This window comes from Pygocentrus nattereri, chromosome 8, assembly GCF_015220715.1.
Source record: "Pygocentrus nattereri isolate fPygNat1 chromosome 8, fPygNat1.pri, whole genome shotgun sequence".
Taxonomy (NCBI): domain Eukaryota; kingdom Metazoa; phylum Chordata; class Actinopteri; order Characiformes; family Serrasalmidae; genus Pygocentrus; species Pygocentrus nattereri.
In genome coordinates this window covers 26338069-26363875 of record NC_051218.1, presented here as the reverse complement: position 1 = coordinate 26363875, position 25807 = coordinate 26338069, and the positions used below count along the sequence as shown (strand labels likewise).

Here is a 25807-nt window from a genome sequence, read left to right as displayed (position 1 = left end):
ACTGTCTTACATCACCTTTCCTTTTAACAACACTCAATAAGCATTTGGGAACTGAGGACACTAATTGTTGAAGCTTCCATCCATCCATCATCGTTGACCTCTAGTCCAGACAGGGTCGCGGTAGCAGTTGGGAGAACAGAGAATCCCAGATGACCCTGTCCCCCGCAACTTCCTCCAGCTCATTCCCGGGGACCCCAAGCCGCTCCCAGGCCAACTTGGAGACATAATCCCTCCAGCGGGTCTTAGGACGACCCCGGGGTCTTGTCCCGGTAGGCCGTGCCTGGAACACCCCCACCGGGAGGCGTACAGGATGCATCCAGATCAGATGCCCAAACCACCTCAGCTGACTCCTCTCAATGCGGAGGAGTAGCGGCTCTACTCTGAGCTCCTCCCAGATGACCGAGCTCCTCACTCTATCGCATAGTGTGTAGCCACCCAACGAAGAAAGCTCATTTCTTCTCTTCGCGATCTCTTTCTTTCGGTCATTACCCACAGCTCATGACCATAGGTGAGGGTTGGGATGTCACACAACACTTTTCCACTATGCAACAGTCCATCTCAGATGAGCTCGGGCCCAGAGAAGCCGGCGGCGTTTCTGGGTGTTGTTGATATATGGCTTTCGCTTTGCATGGCAGAGTTATAACGTGCACTTGTAGATGGATCGACGATCTGTGTTCACTGACAATGGTTTTCTGAAGTGTTCCCGAGCCCATGTGGTAATGTCTGTTACAGAATGATGTTGGTTTTTAATGCAATGCCGCTTGAGGGATCGAAGGTCACGGGCATTCAATATTGGTTTTCTGCCTTTCCACGTACTTGCAGAGATTTCTCCAGATTCTCTGAATCTTTTGATGATATTATGGACTGTAGATGATGAAATCCCTAAATTCCTTGCAACTGCACATTGAGAAACGTTGTTCTTAAACTGTTGGACTATTTGTTCATGCAGTTGTTCACAAAGTGGTGAATGACTTGCTTGTGAATGACTGAGCCTTTCAGGGATGCTCCCTTTATACCCAATCATGACACTCACCTGTTTCCAATTAACCTGTTCACATATGGAATGTTCCAAATGGATGGTTTTTGAGCATTCCTCAACTTTCCAAGTCTTTTGTTGCCCCTGTCCCAACTTCTTTGGAACGTGTTGCTGGCATCAAATTAAAAATGTTTGAATATTTGCAAAAAACAATAAAGTTTATCCTTTTGAACATTAAATATCTTGTCTTTGTAGTGTTGTAGTTTCACAAAACATCCCAACTTCATTGGAATTGGGGTTGTGTTACTATATTTTGTATACAGAAGCATGCATTCATTTCCTGAAGAGAGAACAGCAAAGCATTTTAACACTGCTGATATATTTTTGAGCACTTCTGAGTTCCAGTTATAAGACTTTATAACAGTGGCTCATGTACGTTCATGACGTCAGTGAGCGTGAACTTCCCCCAGCCAATGAACTGCTTTGCTCACCAGTCAGTCAGCACACAGTAGCACCAATGCTAGCAAATCAGCACTCAACAGCAGTAAAGCTAGCATCTTACTGCCCAAGACCTGTTTACTGTAGGAAAAAGGAGCTTTAGTTTTCTTTGCTTTTTTAGCGAAAAAACAATAAGGTTTATCTGTTTCACATTAAATATCTTGTCTTTGTAGTGTATTCAATTGAATATAGGTTGAAAAGGATTTGCAAATCATCATATTCTGTTTTTATTTATGTTTTACACAACATCCCAACTTCATTGCAATTGGTGTTGTAGGTTCCTCTATTGTTACGTTGTCAAGCTTGTAACAACAGAGGAACCTAGAACTATCTATTGCACATTCATGTACATTTTCCATCAGTCTAAAGATTTTTTAAGAATGTAACTCACCATTTTGGGTGCCATATAGAACAATTTAAACCATCTACAGCACCTTTTTCCATTAATCTCAAGAACATATTAATACAGAGGGCTCTTTGACCTTTCATGGTTCTATAGAATTTAATTATATTGAATTATATAGAATTATATTGTTTACCAAAGAACCCTTGAAGTGTGAGTATGTGGACCATTCTACTGAATTAGCTCAAATTGTGGTTCCTCAGTAAAAAAATTCTGTCAACATAACGCTAACCCAAAACCTGTTGATAACCAACTTAATTTCATTTCACAGATATTGAGCATCTTCAGATAATCTATATCTCACTATCAAAATAAATTGTGACAAAAGCAAGCTTCACATAAGCACCAAATATGAGAACATGATCAGTACAATTAATATCAGTGTCCTGTAGCTTGTTGAAAATGTTCAGCAATACTTCTTCAGTTGCAAATGGTAGTGAGATGAATGTGGGTTTAGTTGAGTATTGCCTATTGCTGATAATAATACTGTGTGAAAAATAAAAAAGTGTGTAGCTGGCAGGAGTCAATGAAAGTGTGCAGCAGGGATGCGCCAAGCAGTCAGACCCAGATATTGACATTTCAGGGGAGGGGCTCAAGGGGTATAGGGCATGAACTTAAATTAAATTTACTTTAATTTACTTCATATGGCAGACGCTGCTATCTACAGTCTAATTATAGCAAAGAGTAAAAGACATTAACCTCTGCACTAATTACTAGTTATTAGTAATAGATACTGCACATCTGACATGAGTCAGTTAGGGCTTTAAAAGATCCACCCTGTCATGTTTTTTTAAAATAATGAAAAACTTGGTTTTGCAAGCTTTTAGGCCCCACTGCTGCCAATACAGAGAAATGACCATCTAAAGTATAATGTAAATGGGTAAAGTCTATTGTTGACAATAGACTTGAAAATGACAAGAAAATATCACAGATAATGAAAAGAACCCAGTTCAATATTGGGATTTTACTCCCATTGCCATCTGATAAGCAGTAAGCAGTGACCCGGTCCATAACCACCAGATTCTGCCCTTGAGCTGTCAAGCTGCGGACTACCATACATACTCACTCAGTCAACACTTCTCATCTCATTTCTGTTCACTCTGGACTATGTACTTTCTGCAAAGGTGAATTACAGAGCTCTATTACATTATATTGACCTTAGTTTTCAGTTGATTTACTGTAAATTGTATATATAGGATATGCCTGGACTAATGCACACTAAAAATGTTGATGTAAGGCCAGATTATGACTGGCGAGCAGTCTTCCCCATTTTTAGGAACTCTGTTATTGGCTAAAGCCTTGATGATCATGAAATTTAGGTAATTTGTTGAGCTTTTGCTGTACTCTTAGCATTTGCATGCTATTAGCCATCATGTTTGTATGCTGTCATTTGAAAGGATCCAGTTTGGCAGCATATGCTGCTGGTGGCCATGACACCTTAAAGTTGAGTAGTTGTTGCTATAGTAATGCCTTATACATTTCCAAAAAACTGTGGGAGTATAACAATAAGGGGTGGGCAATGGCAAACTTACAACACTGTGATACTTGATCTTCACATTATACAATATGATGTAGATATTTTGTAGACATTTGATCTAAATTAGATTAGGATGGCTAATATGATGATATTTATTGCTATTGTAATAAATTGTGTCACTTTGCATCACACAAAGCTTTTCTGAGGACATATTTTAACTTATTGTTAAAGAATCACTGTACTCAATTTTTGATGGTAATTTTTTAATTGTGGCACTACTCACATTTTTATTCTGTTCCAACTCAAACTCAGATTAACAAGTTATTTTGATGCATATTGTACATCACAATATTATAGTTTGTTTATATCACCAACACAATCTAAATTTTAATAAACATGCAATTCACCAGTGTTGAAATACTGACCATAACTGTGATGCATTCAAGGAAATTGTACTATGACATAGTTTATCAAATACATGGAATATGGAAAGGTATCAAGCACTATAATAACATGGGGCATTTGATATTGTTAAATAATATGATGTATATTATATGACAATGTCAAATGATTTTGTACTGCTTGATTAAATTTGTAATGGCCCTCGACCATAAATTAGATGTTAAATTACACCTGTGGTCTGGTCAATTATTGAGTATATTGATCTGGTCAATATACCTCCCAGGCACTACTGACTTCAGAAGATGTCATTTGCTTCCAGCAGTGAGCGTTTATATTGAACGGAAAGGGAAGATTTTTGAAGAATTGGAGTTTAAGTTACTGATATGTTTTCAGCACACAGTGGAAGTGGCTTCCTTCTGAATATCGAATGAGTCACATAGATGGTGCAAGACTGACAGATTTTGTTGTCTGAGATAAGATTTAATAGAGGCTGTCCTGAATGTGATAAGCTGTTGGTGTATTGCCAGACATATGTGATATAGTATGTGATATAGTGCCACAGTCCCTTTTGAATTGATCATCATGCTGATTTATAACAAGATGATATATTAACTATGTGCAACTGAAAATACACAAAGTAATCTGTTTATGACCTCTGGGCTTTGAGACACTGGTGGGCAAAGTTTCATTCTGCTCATCCATGGCACTTAAAGAATGATGTGGCTCTTGCCCTGAGTCTGACAAACTCCCTCTGACAGCTGAGGAGAGATTCATGCTCTGACTCATATTTCTAGACCGCCATTAAAATCAGCTCACCTGGAAAGGGGTGTGGGGGCCCTCATAAAACACTCCCACAGGGCCTGTGCCACACACCCTTGTGAATCTGGCAAAAAATTGCATCCTGACATAATGTTCTTGTAGAGGGCTGGGAGTCATCAGTGCCAGAGGGATAGATTGCTGTGTCCTTGAATACTACCATAAAACAAATGCCTGAAATTAATAGAACCCAAAACGTAAGCACAACTGTTGCAACTTAATAATAGCCTCCTCCAGAATAAATAAAAACATAAACTCCTTTATTGTGGCTAAAAATACACTAACTCAGAATTTGTCCACCAAGTCTTCATACTGAAAGAAAATGACATATTTTGGTGTTGATTTTCTGCTCTTTGACACATCAGTTTCCTGCAGCTGTGAGTGGTGAAAAATGACTTTACATTTAAACTCATTCACATTTAATACAATATAACACAGGAGCCACACTGTTACAGATATAACTCTCCAAGTTAAAGTTAAATTCAATGGAAAAAGACATTGTCCTTACTGTTTTCATGAAAAAAGTACTGTTCATACCCCAGTCCATGACAGTCTGTATATGAAACCTAAATTACACAAAAAGCCCACTTCGAATGAATTGTTTTTGTGATGTCATAAAAACATTCCAATTTGCATATTAAGGATACAGCAGTTGAGCCCCTCCCATTCATGCTGAAGTTATAAGTCCTGGATTACAGGGCAGCCAATCAGAACATAGATGCTAGTCTTAGAGGCACAGTAACAAAAACAGCCTACTTAATTCTAAAGAGATAAGCAGAGGTTAGAAAATCATCATGTTAAAATAAATTATGACTGTTTTTGGTACATAAAACCATACCAATTAAACCAAACCTGAAAAAATAAAATACAATACAGGTGTAGGATCTGCATCTTTAAATGTGACAAGAATAGGTCTCTGCAGTGATGCCATAGAAAAAACACATTTGCTTCCTCAAAGTACCTATCAATGCATGGCTCTTAAAAAACAATCGCAAATTATATGTGTAAGTGTGAAAAACCTTAATTTCATAAATGTAAAGTTCTTTACATTTTCTTCAAGTTCCTTACATTCTAAAGTTTTGTGTTAGAATGATATGTCCAAGCCAAGAACCATTTGAGAACCTTTATTGTTTAAAAGTTTAAATTGAAATAGATGTAAAGTTGTTTTATACACGTGCTATAATAATTTTTTGCACTCCCAGCCATAAAAGTGGTGCAGTGGTGCTGTTTGAGCTGATGGACTTGGAGACGTGACAAGGAAGCCTGAGGGTGAATGACGACCCTGGCATTACACTGGCATGGAAGAGTGAATGACCCTGACTCACAGTAATATGAATCTGTACTGCAAGCCCATTGGCATATGCATTACTCCACTCTCTCTGGCACTGCAGTATGACTACTACTGTGTGACTATGCCTGCATTCAAAGACTTCCAGGCAGCTACATACCACAGTGAATATATTATAATGATGCACAATATTTCCATGATGTACAAAAATGATTGAAAATTTTCATTTTGTCAAAAAAAAGAAAGCAGAGGAAAAACACAGAAAGAACTTGGAAAAATCACCACCAAAAAAAAATGACTCATGTAAACCTGTAAATGTTAAATGTTTCTTTGACTGTTCTACAACTTCACAGAATTTGATTCGGAAGAAAAGGAGATGCAAGGTAATTTCACTGAAAACAACAGACCCAAAAAGGGCATTGCTTTTTTTCCTATCTATGTTTGGTCTGCTAAAAATGCAAAGTGGTGAGGCTGCTCTTTTTTGTTCAAGAATGGGGGGGTTTACTCATCAGAGCTGTCGCAGTAGATATGTGCAGTAGTGATATGCTCTCAGGCACAGCTGAACTGTCATAGATTACATCTCAGTTTAAGTGACGTGTCTTACCTCCCCCAGCAGTCAAAGCAAAAACTAGCTGACTTTGTTTATCGTCCTATTCCCTGTTCGTACTGAAACATTAAATAGTTCATTTTCTTTTATGGTACTGTGTTCTTACTTTGGATGCACTTTTGGCCCTGCATGTTCAGATGTACATTCATAATTCAGAAAAGCTATTTTCTGGAGGAAGGAGATCAATTTGCAAGCAACACATTTTCATTCATAAAGGATAGGATAACACTTGTATGTCAGTGCTAGGTTTGTATGATGTTCACTAATTAGCAATACTATTTTTTTTTTCAAGTAACAGTGAACTAGAAATGACAAAACTTTCAGTGGGGTTTACAAACTGATAAAAGTTATAAGAAAAAAAACTGAATAAGTGAGCGCAGTGAAATATTTGCCTTCAAACACAAAAACACAAACAACCAGAAAAAAGTCATAAATATGGCCAAATGTGTTCTTCTGCATTAAGTACAACTTCCAACTTATGGCCATAACCAAAGCAACACATGCATCGAGCATCATCATATAAAGACACATCACCGAGAAATGCTGCTGGAAGGCTCCATAACCTTATAATATCAAAAAATTTTAAACATAGTCATGTTTATACACAAGTTGACTTATAAGATGTATTTAAAGAATTTGTTGCCTGTAATATTTCTAATGAAATTCTCAATCCTTTGATAATTATAACTGTTCACTGAAGGTAATCTGGAAATACTCATTTACTAAAGCACTTGCTGTGCAGGCTTACTCAGTTTAGTGTATATTAATAGTTCATTAATAGTCCAAAAATTTGTAAACAACTGACCATCCAATATTTCATCTTAAATCAATTCCACCAATCATGGAATTGTCTACTAAAAAGAAGCAGAAGAAAGAAAGATGCTATCTCTGAGGTTGTGATGTCATCCTAAATCACAAATATGCTTATCATTGTATGGGAGGCAAATCCAGCCAAAAACAATAAAATGTAAATGCAAACCTAATTTTGCCACTTCTTTTACCAAACGTCTGCACAAATATCCTGCCAAAATTGAAAATGAAATTAAATACCTTCATTTGCAATTTCATTTTTCACATGAGCATGAGCCGTTTGTGACAAAAATAAAAACAACTTGAAAACAGTTATTTGTCATTTCATTTGAGTCATTATTCTGGTATTTCATGGCCAAATGTAAAATGAAAAAGCTAACAGACGAAAGAAAACACAAACTTCACTTTGGCTTTGGCTTTTCTTTGTGAAAAGCAGAATACGTGTCAAAACTAAAATCAAAATGCAATGTTTACTTTTTAATTTCTTTTTCATAGCGATTGGCCACAAATCTGATAAATTAAAATGAAATGCAAAAGGAAACGTTCGGGGGCAGTCATGGGCTGGAGGTTAGGGAACTGGCCCTGTGACTGAAAGGTTGCCGGGTTCAATCCCCAGGGCTGACAGCACCTGACTGAGGTGTCCTTGAGCAAGACACCTAACCCCCAATTGCTCCCTGGGTGCCATGGATAGGGCTGTCCACTGCTCCAGGCAAGTGTGCTCACTGCCCCCTAGTGTGTGTGTCTATTCACTAGCATGTATGCGGTGTTTCACTTCACGGATGGGTTAAATGCAGAGGTGGGATTAATAAAGTATCACATAAAACATCAGCGCCACCTGAAAGAGATTCACTTTTCATTTTCCAGTTTTCATTTTCTTTTTCAAACTGAAATATATGTTAATTAGCACTAGGTGGGGCTATGAGGTACATTTTAGGACATCCTCAGCCGTCTGAGAAAAAACACCATCATGTCTCAGATCTGGTGACCAAATGGCCCCAGAGAAAAGGCATCAAACCATTTGGGTTGATGTTCAGTTTCACCAGATCTGAGTCATTTTTCTGGAGAAATCTTTTATCTTGAGCAATGATAGTGTTTCTGACGTGGACGGCTGAAGATGTTCTAAAATGTACCCAGTAGCCCCGCCTAGTGCTAATTAACATATATTTGCATGTTTGTCAGTTAGAAAAAGAAAACGAAAACTGGAAATTGCATTTTGATTTTAGTTTTGACATATATTCTGCTTTTCACAAAGAAAAGCCAAAACCAAAGTGAAGTTTGTGTTCTCTTTTGTCTGTTAGCTTTTTCATTTTAGATTTGGCCATGAAATACCAGAATAACAACTAAAATGAAATGACAAATAGCTTTTTTCAATTTATTTTTTTGTCACAAACGGCTCGTGCTCATGTGAAAAATGAAATGGCAAATGAAGGTATTTCATTTCATTTTCAATTTTGGCAGGATATTTATGCAGATGTTTGGGAAAAAAATGGCAAAAAGAGGTTTGCATTTGCATTTTATTGTTTTCATTTTCATTTCCTTTTTGGCTGGATTTGCCTCCCATTATCATTGCAAACACCCTCTCTAATACAGGGTGAACTGAGAGCATATAAAAATAAAAGATTGTTTATTTGATGTATACTTATGATATCGTTTTCAACACATGACATTGCGGGATATGAAGATACTGTTTTATTTGTTGGTTTATTTGTGCAAAAGTTGAGTCATACACAAATGAATGTCCAGCAGCAAACACAGAGCATTCAAAATATGTTCTTTTGCCTGACCTCAATTATGGTAATTGTGTTAGCATCCAGTGTCCCTGATGCTCTTCATAAAGCACCATGAATAAGCAGTCAGAGAGTTATTTAAATTACATCCTGTAGGGAAAGATGAACTGACATCTGACCTGATCATAGACTATGTGTCATCTTAAAGTGTTTGTGTGTGAGCATAAGGTGGGCTTTATCTATTCTTCTTGTTTCCCTTTAATAAAACCCAAATGCTAATTTATTTCTTCAGATATTATTTTGTTTTTCTTAATGTGCTTTGGATGAATTGTTGTGCTTCCCAAAAGATTTCATGACTATTCTTAAATGAAGGCACACATGGTGATAAATACTTGTATTTTTGATGTACATGAGAGATTTTTGAAATCTACAGTAAATTATTCAACTTGAAAGAAAGACTTTTACAAGGTTGTATGTGAAAATGTTACATTGACAACACATTGTTTTACAACACATTGTGTGCTGAGTTTTGCACAGTGATTGGTGCACAATTCCATACTTGAGGCAAGCTAAATGTGAAAGTAATACATAACAAACCATAAATTAAATTAAATTATACTTTGTGTATAAACTGATCAAATAATATTGTAACAAATGATGTGTAATATTATAAGATCACACAATGTTTGTGAAGACTTTTAAAATGTTTATATTCAATGATTCACTAATTCACAAATTAATCTCTGCCAAGTTATTATTTGTTACTGCAGGTGATGGTTTACTTTTGAGCCCCTCTGTGGCATATCTGGAGGTTTCCATGAGAAACATCCGGGGGGTGCACAGTGACAGGAGGATGGTTTTATATTCTTTGCGGAAGTTTTGGTTCAGGAGTCCATAGATGATCGCATTGAGGCAACTGTTGAAATATGCCATAAAGTAGCTTGTGACAAACAACCATTCTGGGATACTGGGAGCCATCCTCACAGGGTTGATCGCCACAATCAACCCAATGAAGTTGAGAGGGGCCCAGCACACGGCAAAGAGCACAAAAACCATAAACATGGTCAAAAAGTTCCTCAAGTCGTTAGGTTTCATTTTTAGCCTGGGTCCAGGCTTGACTCGATGTTTCACTTGGATCACCAACACCCAGATCCTCATGTAGCAGAAAGAGACCACAAGGAGAGGTATGAGGAAATGGACCACGACCACTGATATTGTATAATAGGAACTAACTGTCTGGGAAAAAGTGCAGGAGAAGACACGGGGATCATACTGAAGGGAGCCCACAAAAAAGTTGGGCACAGTGGCAATGGCTGTGAGAACCCAGGTAATACATAAGTAGCAGCACGTGTTCTTGAAGCTGTATAGTCGGTCATAACGAAGGCTGTGGCAGATGTAGCAGTAACGGTTGATGGCGATGGCTGTGATGTTGAAGATGGAGCCAATGACGCTGAGGCCCATGATGAAGCCACTCACCTGGCAGTGGAGATCTCCCATGGTCCAGTCATTGTGAAAGATTGCCATGAGGACCAGGGGGTAGGGATACACAGCAACCACCAAGTCTGCTACCGACAGACTAACAACAAAAATATTACCTGTCGAGAGAGAGTTAAGATTATTTAAGAATTTTACAGCAACATACATATGACATGGTCACAAATCAATGTTCCTTCTTTTCAGAAAGGAAGCAAGGACATACAGAGCTAGATGTCTGTACAAGTGCTGGTGCAGAGCAAAATGTGCCTTAGGTACCCAAAATGCCCCTGAATTTAACATTCATTTTTACTAAGACTGTAGTTTATCACACAAATGCACACTACTTGCTCATTAGATGCAGGGTTTAAGAGGCACAGTGAAAGTATGGAGACACAAATCAAATGGGAGACAAAACAAAAAATGAATGATCATTATGAAGAGTTAGCAAAATTTATTTTTTATTCTTTCCTGCCAAATGTGATCATTTCACTGCAGCTAAAAGAATAGATGTTTGTGAAATGATAATATGACTTTACATGTATGTTGCCATTACATTTTAATTAGGTTTTTAATTTAATGATTACTTTTTCTTTTTTAAAATCGACAGTTTTGATCATTTTTATTTCCATTCTTATTTACTTTGTTACTTTTTACATTTTTTTTACATGCTATTATGAAGGCAAACATTATTTCATCAAGGTGCTCAAGGTATATGCTTCTGTCTAACCACTGTGCCTGCTGCCATTGTTAAAAGGTGTCTCTTACAACAGGTCTTTTGATACCTGACTGCTAACATACACCTGGTTTTTAGAAAAATAAGTTTTTAGAAGTTTTTAGAAATCTCTCTCCCAAATGCATATGGATGAGGGATAAAAAGGCATTGGCCCCAAAATTGCATGTTTAGGCTTGTGCATGTGGCAAAAGGCTTAGTGCACTGGACACAGTGTAGTTGATGTAAAGCATCATTCTCAGAAGAGAGCAATGGTAGCATTGCTACTCTCAAATTTCTCAGAAGAGACTCATTTGTCCTTGTCCTTGCCCTGATAGTTCAAGGGTACACACTTGTAATGAGAGTAGCAATGCTACTTACATCCATGTAAGCCTGGCCTGTGAATTAATGGACTCTGAATCTTAATAATAATAATAATAATCATAATCATCATCATCATCATCATCATCATTTTAGAACATATTTTTTTTTCAAATTTTATTAACATGGCTGTTATAGGGTTCCATGAGTATGCCTATCAGCAGAAAAATAGTAAGAGCAACTGGAAAATATGCCTTGATGAAGGTCTGTCCTTTTAGATTATCCATAGTTTCAAGGGGAGTATGGATTTTCTCTACATTCTAGGCTCAAAGTGGGCCAGAGCTCACCAAAGAGCTTTGGTTTATGTAAACATCAAGCAGAGCAGAGGTCTGGAACAATAATAATTTGATGAAAAAATTATTTCCCATGCAATCTTCATAAGATACATTTATCTCTTTGAGATGATAAACCACACTGACAGGAAATCCCTTTAACAGTCTCAGTCTTTTTTACACATTTATGTGACTTTGTGAAGTGATGCACCCTCCTCTTCTTCTTCTGGCAATTTTCAAAATTATGCAAACCGGCTGCATTGTCATACTTCACTGCTGTTTCATGGTACTTTATCCTTCCTCATAAATTAGATCAAAAACTTTTTAAAAAAAAAAAGGTTTTTTTACCTCGATCTTTGAAATTACATTTCATTCAAAAACTTTCCAACATACATAATATATATTTCAGTTAATTAAAGATTTTAGTGATTTTTTTAAAATCACTATCACATCTAAATCTACTGAAATAAGATATTATATAGGTGAAAATAAAATCAACTTCTCAAGAAACACAAGGAGAACTGCATGTTTGTATAGTAATGTATAGTAAGGCTTGTATAATCCTACCTCAAAAGTGGCATATATAAAAAAAAACACAATAAAGAACCAACAAAATCACAAAGATGCTCTTAATAAGGGAAAGATGAAAGGCTAATTTTATATTCACATCCAAAACATTTTGGAAAGTGCTACAATGCTCTTCTTTGACCCCCTCCTCACTGCAGATGATTTAATGGTAAATTACTGCAGCATAATGTCAAATGCTCTAAAAATGAATAACTAAAACTAAGCTGTACAACTCTGTACTGTACAAGAAAACATGACTTGGAGTGAACTTTTAGTTATTCATAAATTATATCCTGCACAGCAGAGACCTCAATGCTGCTACATCATACCAGAATGCAGTGATAAACCCCAGACACTTATCACTACCACTAAGAAGCTCTTAAAGCCCACACCCTCAGCTCTCACCAGTTTTACAGGTCTGTGCAATTTTTTTCCTTCATTATTTTCAAGACAAAAACATAATAATTTTTCCTTTAATCTCCTTCTCCTCTCACATCATCCTTATGTTCAAATGCCACCTCCATTAGATTTCTACATTCATTCCTTTCACTCCAGTTTTCGGTTCACTCCTGACTCACTACAAATGCACTTGCAAAAATAAAAGCCTAAAAGGTTTCATAAAGCAATTTCATGGAACAGTGAACACTAACCATGCTTCTGGAGATCTATCTTCCTACAGAATTCAACTCCAGCCTGAATCTAACACACCTGATCAGGAACACAGGAAGTGGGGGTGCCTCCTGATTTCAGGACTGCAACTGCTAAAAATAATAATAACAATAAATTGTTCTGGACTTTGAATAATTTTAGCGTGGAGTGTGTTTTGAGGTGCAGAAAGATAAAGTCTATACAATGTTACAGACCAATTCTGAGCCCCAAAGCTCTGAGCTTAAACAAATAAAAATCACTGTCCATGTTGTCATTGGTCACATCACATATTCGCTGCTCAAAATTTCATCTTAAAACTTAAAACACCTTCCTGCATCCCTGCACCTAATCTAGGTAAGTAGGTAGACTGCTTTTCTGGATCATAAGTTCATCTATCTTGTTTGAATTTTCTCAGATATTAGTGTGATAATGTAACTGCTACACCATTTAAAGAAAAACGGGCATTTAAACAAGAAATTTGTGAATAGGAAGCTGACTTCAGCCTCATTGTTCTCTTTCGCTAAAATCAGGCCAATATGTAGCATTACTGTCTCTGTAACATTACCGTCATTATATTACTATCTCATGTGTACATCTTAGAACATCTAAATAATCTGTAAAAAAAATCAGTTTTAAGCGGTGAAGTTCACAGTTTCCTGTGAATTAAGCTAACAGTGAGGCTACTGACACTGTATTCACTTAACACAGAAGGTTAGATGATCAGGCCAAACAAAATAAAGGTTAGATTAGATGTTTCAAACATTTCAGATATCCTAAGGTAAACTGCCTCTATCCCACCTAACCATGAAAAATAAATTTCATCCGAAGGTGATACTCTTTACAAAAAGACCTCGGTAACATTGTGTCCTGTGATGGTTTTATTTATCTTTTTTGGTGGCAATATGCTGAAATGGGATGACAAAACAATTTACAGTTTAATTTACATTAAAGTTTGGGAGCAGCACTTTGTACACAAGTTTTCCTAACCTTTCTAGGATCCAGAATGGTTATACCAAGTGGGTGTCTTATTCTTTCTCTTTGGGCTATAGACCTATACAGGATCCCCTACTGCGAAGCACCACCCATTAGCATGCAGGTCATAGTTCCTTTTCTGTTGCAGAAACTCAGCAGTTGCTTCCTAGCATATGCATGTTCTATGTGTCTGCAATCTTGGAGCTGTCAGGCATACTTCCGGGCTTGCTGGTTCTGATAGGGTGCCGGGGGGGGTGACCAAAAGCTAGGTCCGCAAGGGTTCTAATTTCCCTCCCTCAGCGTTGGTAGGGATTAAATCTTGGACTGCAGGGTGTCATGCCATGAAGACCAGGGGCAAGTGTTTGTCCCTTTCATGCTGGTGCGTGGTGTAAGAATAGCTAGCTGCTCTGCCAGAATGTGGTTGAACCTTTCCACCAATTCGAAGTTTGAAGTTTTCAAAGTTGCATCCCTGGTTGCTATGAAAGGTCTGAGGAGCCTCTTTGTCCTGATGCACATCCCCTCAACCAGGGCATTGACAATGGTCTGAGCCTCTTGGCCTGGACCCTGGCCATATGCTTAAATAATCCATGACAGACAAGACTAACCGATTTTTCCCAGCAGTGCATGGAAATGACCCTACTGAGTCCAACCAGTTCCATCGGCCACTGGAAACTGCAACTGAGCTCAGGACTGCTTTTTGGGTGCAGTACACAAGTTATACCTTTTGCAAAAGTCCTTTACATTCCACCTCAGCTGTGCCCAGTAGAAACTCTGTTTGAGAAAGCGAAGTGTTTTAATGACTCTGAAGTGACCAGACCCCATTAAGCCATGCACTTCTTTTAAAACTTCCTCCTGCAGCCCACGAGGCATGAGTGTTCTCCAAGCCTGCTGTAGAACACCCCCACTAAATGCAGGGTGTCAGACTTGACCCACAGTACCTTAGTGTATGGAGACAGGGCTGCCAACACCTCCCAGTGGTCTGTTATTGCATGCTCACCCACTGCGTCACTGGCCGCAGGTCTGGGTCCTACATTTGTTGATCAGCTCACTCTTTGCTGTCCACTTTTCGTAGTACAGCACATATTTGTATGGTCGCCCCTCATGCTACCTCAACCTGTACGTTTATTGCTATTTGTTCTGCTCTAATGAGACAAAATCTAAGGCCAGTGAAGCTGGTAATTGGGGAACACAAACAACACAATATAACTCCAAGTAAATCAAACTTCTGTGAAATCAAACTGTCCACTTAGGAAGCAACACTGATTGACAATCAATTTCACATGCTGTTGTGCAAATGGAATAGACAACAGGTGGAAGCAAGACACACTCAATAAAGGAGTGGTTCTGCGGGTGGGGACCACAGACCACTTATCAGTACCTATGCTTTCTGGCTGATGTTTTGGTCACTTTTGAATATTGGTGGTGCTTTCACACTCGTGGTAGCATGAGACGGACTCTACAACCCACACAAGTGGCTCAGGTAGTGCAGCTCATCCAGGATGGCACATCAATGCGAGCTGTGGCAAGAAGGTTTGCTGTGTCTGTCAGCGTAGTGTCCAGAGGCTGGAGGTGCTACCAAGAGACAGGCCAGTACACCAGGAGATGTGGAGGAGGCCGTAGGAGGGCAACAACCCAGCAGCAGGACCGCTACCTCTGCCTTTGTACAAGGAGGAACAGGAGGAGCACTGCCAGAGCCCTTCAAAATGACCTCCAGCAGGCCACAAATGTGCATGTGTCTGCACAAACGGTTAGAAACCGACTCCATGAGGATGGTATGAGGGCCCGACATCCACAGATGGGGGTTGTGCTCACAGCCCAACACCGTGCAGGACACTTGGCATTTGCCAGAGAACACCAGGATTGGCAAATTCGCCACTGGTGCCCTGTGCTCTTCACAGATGAAAGCAAGTTCACACTGAACACATGTGACAGACGTGACAGAGTCTGGAGACGCCGTGGAGAGCGATCTGCTGTCTGCAACATCCTTCAGCATGACTGGTTTGGCAGTGGGTCAGGAATGGTGTGAGGTGGCATTTCTTTGGAGGGCCGCACAGCCCTCCATGTGCTCGCCAGAGGTAGCCTGACTGCCATTAGGTACTGAGATGAGATCCTCAGACCCCTTGTGAGACCATATGCTGATGCGGTTGGCCCTGGGTTCCTCCTAATTCAGGACAATGCTAGACCTCATGTGGCTGGAGTGTGTCAGCAGTTCCTGCAAGATGAAGGCATTGAAGCTATGGATTGGCCTATCCGTTCCCCAGACCTGAATCTGATTGAGCACATCTGGGACATCATTTCTCACTCCATCCACCAACACCACGTTGCACCACAGACTGTCCAGGAGTTGGTGGATGCTTTAGTCCAGGTCTGGGAGGAGATCCCTCAGGAGACCATCCGCCACCTCATCAGGAGCATGCCCAGATGTTGTAGGGAGGTCATACAGGCATGTGGAGGCCACACACAATACTGAGCCTCATTTTGACTTGTTTTAAGGACATGTAGTGTGTTTTTCCACTTCAGTTGTGTGTGTGACTCCAAATCCAGGCCTCCATTAGTTAATAAATTTGATTTCCATTGATGATTTTTGTGTGATTTTTGTCAGCACATTCAACTTTGTACAGAACAAAGTATTCAACTGGAATATTTCATTCATTCAGATCTAGGATTTTTTTGAGGAGGATATTTTTTGAGCAGTGTATATACATATATATATATATATATATATATATATATATATATATATATATATATATATAAGTTGTTCAGCCGTTCAGTCTTCTGGTCACCTAATATTTCATAAAACCTCAAAATCCTTTTCAAAACAACAACTACTACTACTACAAAAAAAAAACAGAAATAATGAAGAAAAAAACATCTAGACTACCAATTGCCCCTATTGATCTAGAGAGATCAGTAGCCACTCAACCTTTTACGAGCCCTTGTTATCATATTTCTACTCATCACACAATACTGAAATTGCCATTCATTATTATTGATTGATTGGACTAGCAGACTGGGGCATCCACCAGGCTGTCAGGATGCTCAACCCTCTTCCTACTGTGGCCGTCTGTTACAGCTGTGCTGTGTTTAAGAGCGCCATGTGAGATCTTTCTTACCTATTGCTATAATGCTCCACAACAATTCTCCTTAATGCAGAGACAGTGCTGATCTCCTGCTATCTGAACTGTGCTGAACCACATCACTATATCTCCTCTTCGATTAATACACACCTTGCAATATACCACAACTATTACTGTAATGACATTTTTCACTATGCACTTTACACTACAATACTGATGCAACTCAGAGTTAGTCGTGTCTATATGTGCTGTTAGACTACCTCATACCACTCAGTGCCTGCTGTCTGTAAATACAGCAAATCTGTCTCATATGCCATGTAAAAATGTAAATAGATATAATTTTATACTTTATTTTATTTCTCTTCTACTTTAACTTCTGACTAGATTTATTTCTATTTTGTATTTTTCTGCATTGTTTATGTAAGTTTATGTGTAATTATATGTCTTGCTACTGAAACTGATCCTTCCAGGATCAATAAAGTTCCTTCTGTCAATCCATCCATCCATCCATCCATCCATCCATCCATCCATCCATCCATCCATCCATCCAATGAAGATCTGATTGCAGTTTAAGCATACTGAGAGAAGTTTTAAGGATCTATTTTTACTGGAATTATTTGGGCTGTTTGGGAGACTACTGAGTATTGTTTGAAAGCAACATTGGTCTCAGGCTTCAGGTCTAAACTAAGGAAGCAAAATTTGAACTGAACATCTGGAGTTCACTTAACTGGGTTACAACTTGGTGTGAGCTAAAGATTCTGAAGCCTCTGGAAAGATTTTCGATGTTTGGTTAATGACTCAGTGCTGTTATTTTGAGAAAGTGATGCAGAGGTGTCAATGTGGCGCGTGTCATTCAGAATTTTTTTTTGTGGTTTATTTTGTGACTCATTGAAATGTATTTTCATTTTCAGCAAGTACAAGCTGATAAATAAATTATTTTTTTTCAATACCTTTTTTGTTAACCTTTATCAAAGGTCTGGTCACTGTAAAACCTAGTGAAGCAGTTCCCTACTGAGCTATGGAAATATTTTTTCCCTGCTGGTTGATAAAAAAACATGCTGCTGTTCACCAGTGGTTTTTCCGTGAAGGAAGACCTGTCAGATTGCATTTGTCAAACTGGCAGAATAACATGCCTCTGTGAATCGGTGGGTGTCCAGGGGTTTAATATCGCTTCTGACATATTTCACCATTCAATTCAGCGTAAAATGCAACTAAAACTTCAACTGAATTTGATTTATTTTACTGATGTCCACTCTGTCTCTTTCAAAACATTTTCCTTTAAAACAATGCATATTCCCAGTGTCAGTTTGCATTGTTTAGAACAGAGGACGGTGGTAGTTATGTAATCCATTAAGTATCAGTGCTTTTCTAATTGGAACAAGCAGTTAGTCTCTATCTTCCAGGGTTTTTTGTTATAAGGACAGCAATCTGCTTGGCTTGGCTGGACTCATGAGATTTTGTGTTTTAGTCCTGTTGCATTTTATATTTTATACCTGGAAACAATGGCTGGATCAAACTTACTTACAATTTTGTGAATGTTCTTGCTGTATTGGCTGAATGCCGAGACATGAACATGAAGTGGGCGTTGTTAATTAGTCACTCAGTGTGATGAGGTCAGTGAATTTGACATCTTTGAGCATGCTTTTGAGGTCAGAAGACGTGACATAACTGTCTGATTTGTTTTTTCTTTGACTACAAGCATCTGTGCACATTCAGTATTTCTTCCCAGTAATATGCACATTATAGCACATTGTTCCAGTTCATTATAAACTGTAAAACATAACAACTGCACAGATTTGATTTGTTTTTTGCTTTTTGTTAAAGGTACAAATGGAAATCTAGTAACACATGCTATTTATTGTATAATACCTTAGTTTAAGCCTTAGTAAATAAACTATGCCTTAGTAAATAAATCTAGATCAGATCAAAAAACATTTGACTAAAGAGTCTTTTGCACAACACTGTCTCAGCAGCCTAAAAGTGTCCCTGCATTTTTGCTACACAGTAGTGTGTGAAAGTCTCAGGCACCCAAGACACATTTAAAAAATCTATTTATTTGTGTAGTATGTGTTTATTTGCTGAGAAAAGTGTTACTATTTGAATAAACAAGATTTATAGAATATTAATTAATGATTTTATATATATATATATATATATATATATATATATATATATATATATATATATAAATATACATTATATATATTATATAATAGTGATTTTATCGATGTTAATGTGTTTGTTTAACCATTTTCAAATCTCTCCTCGAGGAAGCCCAGTATTATATGTAGTTAAAAAGCAACTCCTGGTTTAACCAATCAGTACTTCATTAAATTGTGCTCATGATGTAGTTGATGATATTAACAAGCCTCTGCAGTGGCTGAGAAGGTGCCAAGGAAAAATAGGGACCCAAGAAAATCTTGTTACTTTTTAATGTTTTTATGTTTATTTGAATTAAGAATATGATTTTATTCTAATGTATATTGTGATAAACTCACAGCTGAGGTAAATCTAAATTTGCTTAGATGCCTAAAACCTTCATACAATACTGTACTTTTGAATATTTGTTTGTCTTTTTATAATGTTATTTTTTGCCTCATAGCACATTCCTATGTAAAATGCTAAATGTGGATGCATTTTATGTGTTTTTTGTTCATTTTCACCATAATGGTGTTTTGTACTCAGGTTTATCAGTTCAGCTTGTCACCATATGTGCTATCAGTTGGTGTGTATCAGTCTCCAAACAGTTTCTGAACAGAATGGAAATATTGTTAAAAGTCATTAGAGGCCACAGAAATGGGTGACTCTTGAGTTATCCATTTATTCATTATTATATAAAGAAGTTCATAAGGCAATATATAGCCTTTGGAAATACAGCTGGCTAATTGTTCATTATGCAATTGAATGAGAACGTAACCCAACTAGGCTGATTGAGGTTAATCTGATTGAGATGTAACTGAGAGTAAACAGAACTCTAAAAAGTAGAGCACTGCCAGCTCATCTTAAACAGTTTAAAAAGACTGGGTTGTTTAAGTTAACCTTACTTACTGTAGAAGTGTGGATTACTGAAAAATATAAAGTACTTTAACTCATATATGAAATAGTTCAAACCTGTTAAATAACTTTTTTCAAGGCAATAAGTTTTTGTTTTGTTTTGTTTTGTTTTGTTTTGAGATGCAATTCTAATTCAAGCAATAATACCAGGTATCATTTTGGCTTAATATATGAATGAGCATAAAATGTTGATTAATTTATTGGAAAAAAAACATTGAATCTGATCCAATCCTGCAACATATCTAGCTTGAAATATCTCAAACTGTGTTTGCATTTGGGTAGAGTGTCAGAATGATTGTCTACTTTTAGATGCTTAAATGAAGTGCTTTAAAAACAATATTTACATCTTGTGGTTATCCATAATTTTAAATTTGTTCTTTCATTTTAAACGTTTTAATTAAAACATTCCAGTTTTTAATCTGTAACAGCAGTTTTATATGTTTATACACATCTCAAAGAGGTCAACAGGTCTTTGTTTAGCAACATGTTTTCATTGTCAGATTAACTGATTTACTGAATGGAAGGCAAAGCTCATATACCATTGCTAATTTAGTGGTGCAGGTTCAATTCCATTGTTACTAAAAATAATTGGTGAACATAAATCTTTCTTTTTCACTTTTTTATACTAGAGTACTATAAATTTATGGTCATTGACAACCATAAGCTTGCCTGCTATCTCTGTTTGTTTCCGTTTCTGTTTTTGTCTCCATTTCTCTCTGTGGCGGCTAAACGATTGACTCAGGACTCTCTGCTTCCTCAACTTAATTTTTTTGATAAGTCAAAAATAATATAAATAAATTAACATTTATTTGGCTATTTCTCTTTGTTTAAATGTTGTTTGTCATTTTAATATCTTTCACTAACTTGAACTTTCATAATATTGTAATACTGTCTTGTGTCATTCTTTTGAAGAAAAGGGGGTGGCCTGGATTTTACTTTTTTTTTATGGCCTAATGTCAGAGCCATTGTTAAGTAACCGCCTTTAGTGGCGATTCTAAAAACTGTCAGGACTCCAAGAGAAAGTTCTAGTATTCTGGAAGGGTCTAAACATATATATATACATTAAAGTATATTTAGAGTATTAATATATATACTAATTTTCAATTGTTCAATTGTGCTAGTTTATGAAGAGCTGTTAGCAGTTAGCTTGATTCATACAAAGAGGCCATTCAATTGTGAACTTTTTATATGTTCCATGATGCAAGCTTTTTGTTGTAGCATAGATTAAAGGATTTTCACTTCATTTCATGCAAGCGTTTAGCAAATATGATGTCATATCTTTTTGGGTGTCCTCCCTGGTGACAAGCATACCAGCATTAACACTTAGCTGATCTGCACTCATTTCACACCTTAAATGTCTGTGTCTGCTGCATAAGTGCACTAGTGACACTTAACAACAGATTGATTTCATAGATTATAAAAAGATTAATGCTGGAATGTTGTTGAGATGCCACCCCTGATCCAAAGTTAAACATGGTGGTGAATGCTCAGCAATTGCACAAAAATTTTTACTTGGACTACAATACAGATGTTTCATTTCTGTTGACACATTCCCAATTTTTGTATTCAATTACAGCCCGTAACAACTGACGTATACAGCGGTATAATGTACAGTAAAAGGTGGTATTCAGCTTAATATAGCATTACTATTTCCTGTATGTGTAAAGCTCACTCTCAACAATGTATATCATGAAATAAAAGAACTTCTTGGAAGTAATCTATTAAAATACTTCATTACACACTTTTTTCCATAACCAAATATAATGATGGTGTACATGACTATTTTTAAGTCATGTTATGCCTAGAGCTTCTCTAGTTCTCATTTCATGTCTAACCAAAAAGAAAAAGAAAAAAATAGCAATACACATTTTACAATGTCCTCACAGTTATCCTTTTGGGTATAGAGAGAGAGAGAGAGAGAGAGAGAGAGAGAGATGCAGACAGCAAAATAGTCCAGATGAGCAACATAACTATAGCCCAAAGGACAGGGACACCAGGAAGCCAGAGAAGGAGTCAAATGTCCTCAGCATCTGAGCATCTGGACTGCTGCTCTGCTACACTGTTTATTTTATCTCTTTACTAAAAGCTTAAAATGAAAAACTCTCTGTCAAGCGCTCTGTTCGATGATGAGGGGCCTGAAATGTTGAATCATGCAGTCAAGCCATTAGGCAACTCCTGACCTTACAAAAAGTCACCATAATGTGCACATTCCTTCCTCATGGGTGAAGAATCGTGGGGATAATTTGGCTTATGTTCTGCATGGCTGAGTCCTGAAAGCATGAAAGCTCAAACATGCTTATGTGAATATAATGAATACAAGGGTCAGTTAGGTCCTTTGCACTTGCTATCCATTAATCAAAATACCCATTCGGTCCTAATGCCTAAAACACCAGGCCTGTGTACACCTAGAATCTGGAATATAAGCATGCACCATACATAAAGTCCTGGTCCTTACAATTTTAGATTCTGTGACTGGGAAACTTTGGAATGCCTGACCGCAGTCTTTAATTTCAGCACTATTTAAGGTATGTCCAGAAAAACATAACTGTATGGTGCCAAGCTGGCTAAAAATTAGTCAAATCAGTAATTGCTGGAAACCTAAAAAATGTCTGGAGCTCTGCTAAAGCGTTATACACTACAAGTTAATATCTTGTATGACTTCCTCCACTCTTTGTGAAATGTAAACTACAGTGTGTTTAATAAATATCTGAATACATGTTGTATACTGCTAGATTCAATGTAACAAACTGGCCTGTACAAAATGAAAATAAAGCACATGGATAAATCACAGTGCCCACAGTGTCTGCTATATATTAATCTGTGTTCTTACTCACAATCTGAACTTCTCAAGGTTGTAAACATGTATTGATGATGCCGCTGATGTGCCACACTGAAGCCTCACACAATAACATTGTAATTTAAGACTGACCAGCATCTACTTTGAACAATGCACAGAAAAAAGCTATGCGAAGGCTGGTGTATTACAGTTCGATTCAAATTCTAGAATTATAGATTCTAGAATTACAATCAAGCTGTGATAATAATGTTGACCTTCATAAGGAAGTCTTTGGATAAATATAATCAAAAGAAGCATGACGGCTGTTGTTACTGTTGTTAATGTTAAATTTTATATGCTGACATATTGCAACTGCATCTTAGTCTGAGGCAACAGTATATGCTGAGCGGACATACGACTGAATGGAAATACAGCGTAATAAGTTCATACAGCGGTTGGTTGGTGAGTGGAGGCGTGTTTCCTTCACCTGCATTCCTGAGCTTCTTGTTCCTAAACACAGAGAGGATGACCAAGACGTTCCCGAGTATGTCCACCACGATGGTGAAGATGAGCACGCTGGCCAGCGCTGAGGTCACAGCAGCTGAGGCGCGTGGGGTTTCGGAACGGCTCCGGTTCGCCGCAGGAGGAAAGAAGCAGTCCCCATCACAATCCATCATATCGCCGTGCCGTGCGCTTTCACGCGAGGCAACGGCGCTGGCGAACTCGAGAAGCGCTCAACTTTCTCCCAAGACAACGGCGACATTCTGGATTATTTCCCTCTCCACACAACAAGTTCTCATCCGCCCTAAAAAAAAAAACAAAAAAAAAACAGACAAACACAAACCACAGAGTGATTCTTGCATGTAGTGACTGGTTTCTTGTTCAGAGCAGCTGAAAACGGGGGATGTTCAGACGAGGGAGGCTGCGCGCGTACGTTTCACATCAGTTATCCAAGTACTGTGAGACAAGAACACCGCCTGCGGAGGCTGCTGGGAAATATGAAGTGGTGTATGGAAAAAAAAACGACGTGAGCTGAGCAAATCTACTCAGCCATTCAATAAACTGTGAAGAAAGGTGAAAAGCCCTCAAAATAGATTGCTATCTATCTATAGATATCTATAGATAGGTCTATCTATCTATCTATCTATCTATCTATCTATCTATCTATCTATCTATCTATCTATCTATCTATCTATCTATCTATCTATCTATCTATCTATCTAATAAAAGGTTGGACCCCCTTTTGCCTTCAGAACTACCTTAATTCTTCGTGGCATACTTTCAACAAGGTGGTGGAAACATTCCTCAGAGATTTTGTTTATTTATTTGAGTTGCTGTTGCCTTTCTATCATCTCGAACCAGTCTGCCCATTCTCCTCCAACCTCTCACATCAACAAGGCATTTTTGTCCACACAACTACCGCTCACTGGATATTTTCTCTTTTTTGGACCATTCTCTGGAAACCCTAGAGATGGTTGTGCATGAAAATCCCAGTAGATCAACAGTTTCTGAAATACTCAGACCAGCCTGTCTGGCACCAACAATCATGTCATCTTCAAAATCACTTAAATCACCTTTCTTCCCCATTCTGATGCTCGATTTGCACTTCAGCAAGAGAACGATGACAGGAAAAAGAAGGGCCACATGCATTACATGGGCTGCATGCAAAGACTTGCTTGAAACTTCCTTTCCTACCTGCTTTCTTTGGTTTTGCCTGATCTGTAACCCATGGCCTTACTAAATATGTTGGCAGAACTGACTAGCATATGGAACCACAAGGCAGAGATCAGGTGAAAACAAGGAAAAAACAGATAAAAAAATAGAAAAATAAATCTTTCCTCTAGATACACATGCACAAAGAAATGTCTTGCTATGTTTAGTTGTTTATACAATTATTCAGCCGTAGACATTTTCAGAGATAGTAGTTTCAAGTGCTCATCATGGGCCAGTTGAATGGCCCCAAGGTCTCCCGATCTGACCCCCTTAGACTTTTATCTTTGGGGTCATCTGAAGGCAATTGTTTATGCTGTGAAGATACGAGATGTGCAACACCTGGAACTACGGATACTGGAAGCCTGTGCTAGCATTTCTTCTGTGGTGTTGCTATCAGTGTGTGAAGAGTGGGAGAAGAGGGTTGCATTGACAATCCAACACAATTGCAGCACTTTGAACACATTTTATAAGTGGCCAGAAACTTGTAAATAACTCATGAAAGAATAAAGTTACGTTAAAACCATTGTTTTTCTTGTGAAATTCTCAATAGGTTTGATGTGTCACATAACCCACTTCTCATTGAAAAAAACAAAAGTTGGATCCAAAATGGCCAACTTCAAAATGGCCGCCATGGTCACCACGCATCTTGAAAAGTTTTCCCCCTCCCATATACTAATGTGCCACAAACAGGAAGTTAATATCACCAACCATTCCCATTTTATTTGGGTGTATCCATATAAATGGCCCACCATGTATATTAACTATATGTATATATGTAGATTCTTGAATATAATACTTGACAAAATACCATTTCCATCTAAACATGCTTATTTGTAAGATGCCCATCTTGAAAATTAGCTTCTAATTAGTTGCAGTGTTTTAGTGGTGTTAAAAACAGGGAAAACTAGACTGCACCATGCTGTGGCTGTCTGGGACCAGGAGAAAGTCTTTTGTACAATCATTACTCAGAAGAAAAACTGCTGAAGAGCAATGCTGAAATGCACAGAAGTGCTTTTATTTCTCTCAGAACCTTTCACATCAAAGCTCTTTTGTTTGACGTTGGCAGACTGTTGCTGACAGTTCTTTCCTATCAATGTAAGGTTCCCTGACTTCTCTGTCTTTAACAGCTACACATCAGCAGAAGTCATCACTTTT

General features: G+C 37.8%; 1 protein-coding gene across 1 annotated transcript; it reads right to left on the bottom strand.

Moving 5' to 3' along the window:
- Positions 1-9733: 9733 nt before the first annotated feature.
- Positions 9734-23503, bottom strand: LOC108436701 (melatonin receptor type 1C-like). The gene is made up of 2 exons (XM_017713350.2): positions 23427-23503; positions 9734-10599 (listed from the first exon to the last, which is right to left on the bottom strand). The coding sequence occupies exon 2, from the start codon at positions 10526-10528 to the stop codon at positions 9734-9736; it is 795 nt and encodes a 264-aa protein (XP_017568839.2). The 5' UTR covers positions 10529-10599; positions 23427-23503.
- Positions 23504-25807: the final 2304 nt, after the last annotated feature.